General features: G+C 47.0%; 1 protein-coding gene across 1 annotated transcript in view; it reads right to left on the bottom strand.

Annotated features, from left to right (window-relative positions):
• Positions 1-1,385: 1,385 nt before the first annotated feature.
• Positions 1,386-12,328, bottom strand: part of bcor (BCL6 corepressor) — a 28,004-nt gene continuing 17,061 nt past the window's right edge. Inside the window, exons 10-14 of the mRNA XM_086266742.1 lie at positions 5,833-5,999; positions 4,949-5,094; positions 3,009-3,086; positions 2,684-2,837; positions 1,386-2,598 (exon numbers count right to left, since the gene is read on the bottom strand). Coding sequence (XP_086122868.1) covers positions 2,268-2,598; positions 2,684-2,837; positions 3,009-3,086; positions 4,949-5,094; positions 5,833-5,999 — 876 coding nt within the window. The 3' untranslated portion in view covers positions 1,386-2,267. The remainder of the gene's footprint in view (positions 2,599-2,683; positions 2,838-3,008; positions 3,087-4,948; positions 5,095-5,832; positions 6,000-12,328) is intronic.

The following is a 12,328-nucleotide window of genomic DNA, read 5'->3' as shown; positions in this document are numbered from 1 at the left end:
TAACATATACGTGCTCTTGGCAAACTCCCACTGCACGTGCCTGTGGTGCTTCCCACTCTCGTTTTCGTGTTATGGAAGATGGACACTGTGGATTTAGAAAACATTTCTCAAACAATAGTAAATAGTGAATATATTTCGAACATATTGACATGACGGCATCACAGAGTTTCTGGAGATTTTGAAGCTGCTTATTCACAATGTGAATCTCCCATTTCAAATCTGGCCTGGTGACGATAGAGGCCATTGAAGTAAGTTGTCATGTTCAAGAAAACAGATTAAGGTGATCAGAGCTTTGCGACATGGAGCGTTATCCTGCTGGAAGATGGTGCACTGTGGTCATAAAGGGATGAACATGGTCAGCAACAATGTTTTCAGACCAAGTGCCGTTCCAACCTTTTGTTGTCCAGTTTTGTTAAGGCTGTGTGAACCGGAGCCTCAGATTCTTGGTCTTAGCTGACAGGAGTGGGAGCCGGTGTGGTCTTCTGCTGCTGTGGCCCATCTGCGTCAAGGATAGACTTGTTGCGCATTCAGAAATGCTCTTCTGCATACTTTGGTTATAGTGTGTGGTTATTTGAGTAACTGTTGGCTTCGTATGAGCTGACCTCTGGCATCAACAAGGCATTTTCACCCAGAGAACTGCTGCTCACTTAATATTTTCTCTTTTACAAGCCATTCTAAGCATTTGTGTGGGAAAATCCCAGTAGAGCAGCACTTTCTGAAACTCTCAGACTAGTCTGTCTGGCACCAACAATGAGTCCAAGTTTAAAGTCACTTGTGTACAACAGTAGAGCTCTGTGGCACAAATGAATAGAGATCCGCAGCCTCAGTGATACTGCTCATTTGAAGGAGAACTTCATTGCTGATTTTGCTGATAGTAAGAAGATCATTAGGTGATTATTGCCATTGAAAAAAACCCAAAACTTTTAATTTGGCTAATCAAGTAATCAAATCATGACACACACTCACATATTGTGTTTTCCAATCCTGCCTTGATGCAGTCAAAAACCTCCTGGATTTCCATTAACATTAAAAAGCATCGGCACCCACACAAAAGTTGGGATTTAGAATTGAAGCCCCATTGAATGGGTGGCGTTTGCAGATTTATACACTAGAGGACGCTGCAAGCCAGCAGCTGTTCACCACATAGGCGGCAAAAGGGGAGTTGGCACATTGTTCTCTCAGGGTTGCAGCAATAAATTGCACTAAACCTACAATACTTAAAATTTCCAAGAGATGGCAATAGAGGATCGTGGTGGATCGCACTTCCATCAGGCACAGGAGTAATTATACACACAGATTGAAATCGACAGGGCCCCCATCACCGCTCAACTTCTCAGAATTCAAATGACTTCATGAATGACTTAACGAGGAGCAGGACGCGTAGATCATCTTGCAGTTTGTATATTTATTTTAAAGCAACTTCGTTTGTAAAATATAAATACAAATTATGAGATATTTTAATTACAAAGTTAGAACAAAAAGAACAAACAAACCCAAAACAAAACAAAACTGGACACACCAAAAATTACCTTACTGCAGTAGCCTCCTTGTTATGTACAAGCTGTGCCAAGGGGTGAATATCAACATTATCTTAAAACTTTATTATACAATTTTGTAGTTTGCATGTTAAATTACAGACTAAACAGGAAGCAACATTTGAACATCCAGAAAAAGACCCCAAAAAACAACAACAACAGAAAAGCCCCTGAGGCTCAAGCGAGCACTAAAGTCTGAGGAGGGGATGGCTGGGGGGAGAAAAACAGGACATCATGTGCTTCCTATAAACACAGATACCACATTCAATAGCACAGCCTCGGTACTATTCTGTACAACTACACACATGCGCAATGTGCCGCGCGCTCACGCACGGCATCCAGTTGCTGACAACACGCTTACGCTCTGTTGCCATACAAAATCTTTCAGAGGGGCGTGTGAGCAAAAAAAAAAAAATCTCTTGATATTATATATTTATTTATGTATATATATATATATCTATATATTTATTTATACATATATTAATTTATAAAAATAAGACCATTATTAAGTCTATTGAGTCACAAATATATTGATCCTCAGTTAACAGAGGGAAATGTTTCAGCAGCCCATCAGCCAGTAGGTCAGTCCATCTGTACAGTGCACCAGTGCTGGTCCAGAGTCGGGCCGAAGCGCAGGAACTAAAGGTCAGGCTAAGGCATATCGTCATAACCCCTGCTCGGTTCTAAAGCAAACTGCAGTCGATAATGATCAAGGTTCAGTGGGTCAAAGGGTCAGGATGAGCCCAACTTTTCCACAGCCTTGATTTTGTCCTTGAGTTTGTCACCGGGGTGATCCCAGCGGTCGTCCAGAAACTCCAGCGTGGAGCCCAGCAGGGCTGCGAGCTCTGCGCTGTCTTCCACCAGGTCCAGCAGCTCCTTGCTGTCGGGATGGAAGCCCTCCAGCTCTTCTGGGCAGGAGAAGAGCTGGGACAGAGATGCTTGCCGGTAAAACTCCGCCTCCGCTACCGTCACCACCTCCATGTGAGGGAAGGCCTGCCGGAAACCGCGAGCGGACATCCGCAGCCGACGGAGCACATCGGAGAATAGCAGCCAGTTTTTTGGCCTGAAAGAGAATAATTAACAGACGTTTAGGAATTTAGGAAAAAACAGAGTTGAAAATGTAATCTGCTTTTGAGAATAATACTCACCCCTGGGAGAGGGACACCTGGATGTTGTAGCAAGGCAAAAGAGGTCGGTCGGAGAACTCGAACTCAAACACCTCCCTTTTATCATCCTCATCTTCATCATCTGGACCTGGGGCGTCTGCTAAAATGTCATAGACACCGCCCTCTTCAGTAGACTCTGGACACAGAAAAAAGGAAAAGCACGGATCGTTTTTTAGTGAGCGTCAACATTACCATAAAGCTGCCTTGCCTAAAAGAGGCCAGTGCGACGTACAGACACTGATGATGTTTAAAAATAAAGACTTTGTAAGCACTAAAGGACACACGCAGAGTGCTGATCAGTACTCACCACACACAGCGCTGCCATAGAATTCCCAATAAAGCCCTGGGTCGTCATCTGAGCGGCCCTGAAGGTCGGCAAAATAATCTACGGACAGAGGAGAGGAGCGAAGCCTGTTATTCAAGAGCCAAAGCCCTGGGGACAGGCAACGAGGCAAATACAATTGCCCTTGGAGAATACAGCAGAAAAATGGATAAAGAGCGCAGGAAAAAAAAGAGGAGAGAAGGAGGGGGAGGGTGAGGGGGAGTGTCAAGAGAGAAAAGAGAAACAAACAGAGCAAATGTTTTTGGGGGGAGGAGGGGAGGACGGGAGGGCTGATGGTCAGGGGCCAGCGGCTCTACCACGGGGGAGGAGAGTGGCTGTCTCCGCTGGGTTAGAGCTGGCTCAGTGCAGAGCAGGCCTGCAGACTGCTGCCAGGAATCAAACAAGAACCACACACAGTCGCCGAGTGCGCACACACACACAGAGCGATGGAAACAAACAGGCAGAGGGAGCTGGATAAGCACACCCAGCGAGAGCAAAGTGTGTATTCAGCACATGCGCGCGCACGCACACACTTGCAGAGTGAGAGCTGGGCTTTGTGCCAGTGCTGAGGCGTGGGGCGTCTGGCGTGTGTTTGGAGGGATTAACGGCCTCCAGATGAGTGGGACCAGGTGGAGGGAGGGCAGCAATCGCTTGCACTCGCTCATTTTCTCCGGTGCTCGATCTCCCTGCCGACATCGATCCATCCACCCGCGTTCTCTTCAACATTCAGCACCAGCTTTCGCAGGCGTCTACCTACTCGCATAAACCTCCTCCTGCCACCTGTTTTATTTTCGCCTCCGTTCCGCGATCGTCTCTCCTGCTCGCTACGAGCCCCCGAGTGTCTCTCAGGCAATAGCTTTTAACTAGTTCAGGTAATGCCAAGCAGCTGGCTACAGGGGAAACGTGAGCCTGTTTGTGTGTGTGTGTGTGTGTGTGTGCTTTCATTTCCTCCTCCTCCTCCTGTGCACAGATTCGTGTTGACTCAACCCGAGTACAAACATCAAGCCCTCACAACACACACGTCAGACTGTAGCGTGGCAGCCTTGTGAAAAGACAGGCGCTCACATGCACACGTACAAAAGCAGAGTCTCTAGCCAGAGCAAAGCCCATTTCCGCACGTACGCTGAGCAAACACAGTTGCCGTTGCTAAGTAACCAGATAGAGGAGCTCAGAGGCAGCAGCACGCACCCTGGCGGGCTCAGACTCCCTGTCTAACAGGTGGTCGAGGGAGGAAGGGAGGGGGAGAGGAGGGGTAGGGAGGTCGCTGGAGGGGAGACGGGGATGACAGCGACGGACGTGTCGAGCTGTAGTTGGGAGGATTTGCGGAGGGGGCCTCACACCAACAGGTTGCACAGAGGTCAGAGCGCTGAAAGAACAGCAAACAGCAAACAAGCCAAGATGGGAGCTTTTGGGAACCGGGCTCGTGACAGATCTCTTTAACAGTTTACCCTTGCCTCACCTTTTGATGGCCACACTCCGGTGTGCCTTCTGGTTTTTGTTTTTTTGTGTGTGCGTGTGTGTTTTTTGAAAAAGAAATCCTTGCTTCGCGTTGGCTTTTATTTCCCTTTTCTAGCATTGCTGAGTTTTATGATCTGTGGTCAAAGGCACATTAATATTCAAATTTTGTGGCTTTTGCATTTCATTTTGTCTGCATGAGAGAAGAAACATTCTACCAACTTTAGCTCTTACTACACTGCGATTTTAATAAGGATCTTAAATTAGGTATTAAGTAACCTTTTTTTTGTTAAGATCCGTTTTGTCTTTCTTCATATTGCAGATAATTCCTACATATGATGGCCTAACTCAGAAGGCTTTGTTTGCAAGCCATCTATCACACGTGCCAAAATGAGACTCAAATGTAAGAATCTGAAGTCAAGGACTCAATGTCAATTTCTTTCTTTCATATGTAAGAAAATCACATTTACCAGTGAGGAAGCGCTCCATGCTGTCGCTGTGGGTCATCTTGAGAAGGCCACGGCCAGAATACGTTGCCAAGGTGGGGTCGGCGCCATAAGACAGCAGGACTCTCACCACGTCCAGGTGGTCGTTCTCCACGGCATCGTGAATCGGTCTACACACACAGGGAAGTAAGTTCATTGATTAACTATTGGAGTGGTTTTCCAGGATGAGATTAGGGGGGAAATTGCATTTTGCATCATATCTTTACAAATACATATCAAATTAAAATTATAAGAGGGAAATGTCTTCTTTACCTTCTTCAGAAAATATTTTAAACTCGGATCCACATATCCTTCAAAATCTATGGATAAAATTTATACATGGTGTGGAGGATATTTTTGGGAATTCACTTCTGATCAAACTTACAAGAACGATCTATATTTTCCTTTTTTAGATTTTCCCTAAACTCAGATGTAGCGAGACATAAAGTAAAATGAAATTCAGATTTATAAGACTACTGTTGTTCTTACTGCAGATGCTGCAAATCTCAAAAGCAAAACTGCATGGGCAATACTCCTGTAAGACCTGAGCACAGTTTCTTAGAACAGACCCCCCAGTGTAAATTTTAATAACACTGCAATGAAAGTACTAGCCTTCCCTTTCCAAAAGTGCAGCTAATCAGCCAAATCACTGCTCTTGTACAATAATGTAAAATAAATCCCAGAAATTTTAGTTATGAGAAAGCTCGCGTCACTTTATTGATGGCCAAGCCCTGGTTTTCTTTATTCGGGAATTCATGTAAAACCAAAAAAAGAAAATCCCTACATTTCTGCATTTTCCTAAGAGGGGTGTTTATGTAACCGTTGGTGTTTGTGATCGAGTGTGCACGTGCATGAAAGAGTTTGTTTACCTGGTGCCGTCCTGAGCGCTGCAGTTGATGTCAGCCCCGTAATCCAGAAGGTGTTGGACTATGGTGAGCCAGCCGCGGGCGCATGCCTCGTGGAGCGCGCAGTAACCGGCGTAATCTCTGTGATTCACCTCACACACTCTGTTCTCCAGACAGTACAGCACAACCTCCTAAAAAAAATAAAAAAAAGAGCCAACAAAGAGAGCAGGGCTTAGTGTGTGAGCATCTGCGAAGCAAACACTGCGAGAGCAGCCACACAAGTCAGATGCATGCGCAAACAGTCCTTCCCTTTACGGTTCCTGAGGGAGAAAAATGAAGGAAAGGAGGAACTGAGTGTGTTTCCTGTGCTGGACAAACATACACGCTCGCACACAAATGCTCCATAATACTGGAGCTGGCGCCAAACACATCGAGGAGATCAAGTGTGACTCAACTGTATTTAGCCTGCCAGATTCTCCTCATGCACGTGTGTGTGTGTGTGTGTGTGTGTGTGTGTGTGTGTGGGGCATGGTTGGGCCTGGACGCTGCTGTGGCAGCCAGTTACAATGGCTGGGCTCTGAACACAGCATAATGGAAGCGGAACAAAGAGATTTGATAGCGCCGCTCAAGAGCTGGAAGCGTTTTCTCTGGTCTAGGGCTGTGACAGTTGGAGGTCCAGCACTAAGTAGTCAGACTGGTTTTTATTGGACTGGAGCAGCGTCTGCTGCCATTAAACAGAGACGAGCCAGAGAGACAGAAAGCAGCCTAAAAGTGTGTCGATACAGGGCCCGTTCGAGTCAGACAAGTGTGCTTTTTTTTGTTAGTTTGTGCACTTTTGGATAGGCAACTTAGTGTGGCACTGGCTATTACTAGTATTTGTAAACCCAAATAGATATATCCAGACGTTAAAATAGCTTTGAAATCCAATATGTCCTTAAATTTGCATGAAATGAGCAGTTTTGTGACCACGAGTGGCCCGTCTCCACGACACCAGTAAATTGTCCTTTCACTTTTGAGCCTGTGAAAATGGAAATGTCACGTAGAAATATAGAAAAAAAATAGCTTGAACTCGTTAACATTAACACAATATTTGTCTTAAAACCCCTTGAATTAAAGCTGCATACATTTACATCTTTATTGCTATGTTTCATATCAATTGTAGTGGTATATAGAAGCAAAATTATATATAAATATATAGATTTTTTAAACTTATGGATCCAACTGTAACCACACACACACACACACACACACACACACACACACACACACACACACACACACGTGACTCTTATATCCAGACACATTCATACCCTGTCCTGCTGGCAGTCCTGTGCCGAGGGGAGCAGAGCTGCTCATCTGAACCTGGGAAATGACTCCAAACTTCCATTTCTATGCTAATTCTAGGCTGCCATCTAGTCCAAGTGTTTATCTCTCTCTCACTCGCGCTTTCAGAACAGGGTGGCTGGAGGGAGGAAGAGGGAAGGAAAGGCAAGCGGAGAGAGAAAACAGACTGACAGAGGGACGAGCAGAGGGTTAGAGAGGACGCGGAACGGGACAGACGAGAGGCAACACCCCGACAGATGACAGATAAATGAATCTGTGGATGAAATCTGCCGGGGCAGTCCTCTGGGCTGCAGCTGATAATAACAAGAGATGAAGGGGTGGTGGGTGGCGGTGTGAAAACGGGGAGGGGTGAAAGGAGTGATAGAGCGAGCGATCGGACGAGCCAGAGAGGCGGGAGAGATAATGGAGAAAGAGAAGGAAGAGGGAAAGCAGGCAAGGAAGAAGTGCAAAATAAAAAGAGGGAGAGAGAGAAATGAGGGAAGGTGGAGAGACGCTCCAACTGGTTTTCTTTCACTGCCAACGCTCTGTTTGCCTGCTGGAGAGAGATTCAGGAGCACTGTGCTCAAGCTCCCCTCTGGGGGATTCCACTTGCTGTGTGTGTGTGTGTGTGTGTGTGTGTGTGTGTGTGTGTGTGTGTGTGTGTGTGTGAGTGAATGAGAGCAAGTGTTAGAGAGACTGACGGGTAGAGAGTGTTGATATGCAGCTTTCCTCGGTCTGTGTCTGTGCGCTTGTGTGCCTTTTTGTGTGTGGCTGTGGAGGAGGCGTAGCGCTAAACCTCCGGAGCCGTGTTTAATATCGCTGGGAGAGAGCGAGGAGCTTAGCATGAGAGCCCCGGCTTCCCGCCAGACAGACACACACACGCACTCCTCCGCAGTAAAATGAGACACCCCTCCCCTCCTCCTCCTCTCGCTCTTTCGCTCCGTCCTCTAATCTCCCTCTCTAGAATGCTTCCCTGCGCTCGCCTGCAATCAATGCATCACTCAGACATTTAACCCCTCGCGGCTCGCAGAGTCCTCGCATACAGCACATGTGGTCATGTCGAGATGAATCACGTGCGCAGATGCACGAGTGGCTTTCCTTTGAATGATGAAGTCTAGGCAGCAAAGTTTGTGCGTGCTCAGAAAAGTGAAATGTGCGGATGATTGAGTGCATGTGTAAAGTGTGCGTGAAAGCCCGGCCCTCCTAGAATGGCACCGCTGGAGGGAGACGGGAAGCCTCAGTATGCAACTACTCATGATGTCAGTCAGACTTAATCTCACACTCAGCCACACATATGCTATTTAAGCCAATTTAAAAAGAAGAATGAAAAACAGGAGGATGTCCCATTCTCATCAGTAACCTGCACATTAAAGCTTCTCCACAGGTGTCTTTTAAATGGGTACGTCCACACTAATCCAGTTTCATTTTAAAACTTCTGCTTTCACATCCGCTGTCCAAAATCTTCGGCCGGTTTAAGAGCCCCGAAAATAAACCTATGGAAGCTCTGCTGACCCAACCTTTGTGTGAAAATAATGAGATATTGTTTTAATCTGGACAAACAATGATAACGCAACACCCGCGTTCACTGATCAAACCATAACAGCTAAGCTTGCGTACTTTTCTTTTGAGGTCGTCCTTCTTGTGCCAATGCCAGTGGCTTTTACTAACGATGAAAAATGGTCCTGCCACTGTCCTTACATTTTCTCTGCAACACCGCAAAGTCTGTTTTGGTTTTCTTGTTGCCGCTTCTACCTTCCACCTCGTTGGTAGTCCAGGCGGAAAAACGAAACCTTGTCTTGAATTTCGTCAATCCTGTTGTGCCGTTGCCTGCTGCACATGCATACCCTGTGGTATGCGAATGGTCTTGCAATAACCGTTTACAGTTGTGTTATTGTTTACCATATTCTGTATATTAGACATAGACGGCCCAAAATGTTTTGCTAATAACCAGCAGGGGGCGACTCGTCTCGTTTCAGTCGAGTTGTACTGAATCCTCAGACCCTCATGCTAACCGTCTGATGATGAAATTTACGTCAAGTCCCAAGCAGACTCGGAAATATAACCCCTGCTTTATGCTTCTTTGAAGTCCACCACTTTGTGAGCATGCGTAGCTGCTGCACTGTAATGTAAATTCTCCTTGCAGTCACCAAAAGCAGGTAGACGCAGACGCCCCCACGGAACTTCACACTCACCGTCTGATGATGAAATTTACATTACTTGGACCCAAGCAGGCTTGTGGATACGAAAGCATAATCCTTTGTCACTCAGAGATTAGTAGCTATTGGTATTTCGTTGGATCAGAAGATGACAGAGTGCAAATGTAAGTTTGCAAAGAACGTTGATGTTACGTCCGAAGCTAGTTAGCAATCTTTTGCTAACTAGCTCTAGTTAGCAAGCGATACTGCTACTACCCAACAACATGATGGTGCGAACCCGCCAAAGCAGTTGTCATAGCTAGCTGGCCTGCGACGAGTAAGCTAACGACCCTAACGACCTCAGCTTAAAATTGTTTAGTTAAAGAGATGTGCAGTATTAGTCTGTTTAATGAAATGCAATACAGTTAGTGTGATAACGTGTTAAATTTTGGACTTTTTGGTCTGTAGTTCCATCAAAGGTCAGCACTGTCGGGACTGCTTGCCATCGGTCAAAGCTGAACTTTAAGTCACTGTGGATGTACTTTACCACAAAAACCACTGATCACAGTGATTTCATTTTCCAAGTTTTTCCATCACGCTTTCTGGTCCAACTACGCACTTAAAATGCAATCCAGTTTTTTCCTCTTTGCTTGGATCATACATGGATTTGAGGAGAAAAATCAGAAGCGATTCATGGGGAGAATAAATGACAGATTGCACCTTTATCTGAGCTTTCAATGGGCAGAGAGCTGAGGGGCCCCGAGCCCCAGCACTAGAGGGATGAAGACATCCGCAGAATCTCTGCTCATTACCATTTCAAATGCTCGGAGAGCGAGGGAGAGCGAGAGAATAAAAGGGGAGTGAGGGAGGAAGGAAGAGAGAGAGAGAGAGAAAGAGAGAGAGAGTGGGCTTTCATGTGCAGAGGCACGGATTGCAAAACTAAATGAACGTGAAATATGCACAGTGTCGGCCCGGGCAGCGAGAACAGCACGGAGAAGTGCATGTGTGCTAAAATCGCATGCATGAGGTGATTCTGCATCCTGCATGTGCCGATTTACACACAAACACGCACACAAAAAAGATGCAGCGGTGTATTTAGTGGCTTGTGCGTGCATGAGGAGACACTGAATTTGCATGTTCAGGTCTATGTGGGTGTGCGATAGCGAACGCCGAGAGTCGCCTTGTCTGTGTGGCATATGGAGAAGAAACATGTCAGGATGCCTGTGCATGTGCTTACTGGGTCAGAACGTGCGTGTGTGCGTGCGCGCACGTATTCCGTCGCATGCTCATAATCGGCATGTGAGATGTGTTCGTGTGCGTGCCTCCGTCTCGCAGGCCCTCATATCTCTCTGCCTGCATGTGATAAGCCCAGAGCTCGCGGCGCTTAAACACCAGCGTGAGACAAGCGCTGTACGCATCTACAGGCTTGTATGCAAGTGTGTGTGTGTGTGTGTGTGTGTGTGTTAGGCCTTATGCATAGTTGGTGTGTGTGTTCCTGAGCACGTCCTTGTGTGTGCATGTGTGGGAGCCCCAGGGGCCTGCCCCAGGCTTATCGCACACAGGCAGTGAGAGACGAGCTTCCTGAGAGAGAGAGAGAGAGAGAGAGAGCGAGAGAGAGAGAGAGAGAAAGAAAGGGTGGGAGAGAGGGGGTTGTTTGCGCAGCGGTCAGTGCCTTGTTTGTGTAGTCTCAGGTTTTCTCCTCCCTCCTCCTTCATTCCCTCTCCACATGCAGAGCGCAGGAAGGGAAAAATGCGAAGGGGGAATGAAAAAAAAAAAAGGAGAGGGAGGGAAAAAAAACGTTCGAGAGAGACGCATAAATCAGAGAGACGAGCCAGCTTCTCTCCAGCACGGCTGACTGAACCCTGCTGCTGCGCTGCACCCTGTTCGTGCGCGTGTATCTGTGTGTGTGAGAGTGTGTGTGTGTGAGTGAGAGAGAGCGAGCGAGCGAGCCAGGGAGAAAAACAGCCGCCGCCACTGCTAACCACAGTCACCACGGCACATTAGAGGGCCATTAGAACGCGATTATACTCCCAGTGCTTACCTCTCATTCACACTCTCGCTCTCTCCCATTCAGACTCACACACATAATCACTGACACACACACACACACGCGCGCACGTACCTCATCATCATAAACGTGTCCAAACACACACACAACCATAAAGCAACTCATGAATGAGCAACAAAAGAAACCCACACCTATTTACAGTTTCTGAGAAGATTCCTCTGCTGGTGATAAAAATTATCACGCACGCACACAGGCGGCATCAAAGGAGATACCGAAGGAGTGGACACGCATACAGGAGCACACACACACACACACACACACACTGAGAGAGCAGGAATCCGCAGCTCAAGTAGCATTAAAACTACTCAGATCAATAAATCAATTTGTAACATCTGTCAACAAGGGGGAGAAACGTTTAGGCTCGCGAAGAGAAACACGGGGGATGAGGGAGAACGAGAGAGCGGGCCATCCAACTTTAATTAAAAGCTTTCGGAGCAATGGGAGTTGCGAGAGAGCGAGAAAGAGTCGGTAAAATATACACAAGTCTCATTCTTTCTTGCGTGTGGGGAGAATGAGGATCTGGTTTAGGAGCAAATGATCGGCAGCAAAGAAAAAAAAATCTCCCGATGCTACGGAGAGGCAGCGAGCATCAGTCTGCGCATAATGATCCCACCGATCCCTTCATGCTGCCTGCGCGTGCTCGTTTCTGTGCGTGTGTGCGCGCCGGGGTGTGTGTCACACTTCGCCTCACGGAAAATTAATGAGATGTGAGAGCGGAGCGAGGCGAGAAGAGGGGAGGCTGTGTGTGTGTGTGTGCGCACTTGTGGGGAAGAGGAGGGGTGCCAACGACAATCTGAGTCACAAAGAGAGGAAGAGAAAGAGAGCGCTGAGAGGAAAGGGGGGGAGGGAGAGAGCGGAAACCTGAGAGAGAGAAAGAGTAGAGCGGGCGAGCCGAAAAGATGGAGCATTTGAAGTAGAAATCGCGAGTGAGGGCGAAATAGGAGGAAATCATACAAGAAGGAAGAAGAGGAAGAATAGGACAGATGAAAGAAGA

This window comes from Aulonocara sp. 'chitande type north' Nkhata Bay, linkage group LG16, assembly GCF_057382095.1.
Source record: "Aulonocara sp. 'chitande type north' Nkhata Bay isolate Kocher_YH1m ecotype deep benthic linkage group LG16, A_spYH_male_GT1.1, whole genome shotgun sequence".
NCBI classification, from domain to species: domain Eukaryota; kingdom Metazoa; phylum Chordata; class Actinopteri; order Cichliformes; family Cichlidae; genus Aulonocara; species Aulonocara sp. 'chitande type north' Nkhata Bay.
The sequence above is the reverse complement of the archived record's forward strand: the minus strand, read 5'-3'. Positions and strand labels throughout refer to the sequence as shown.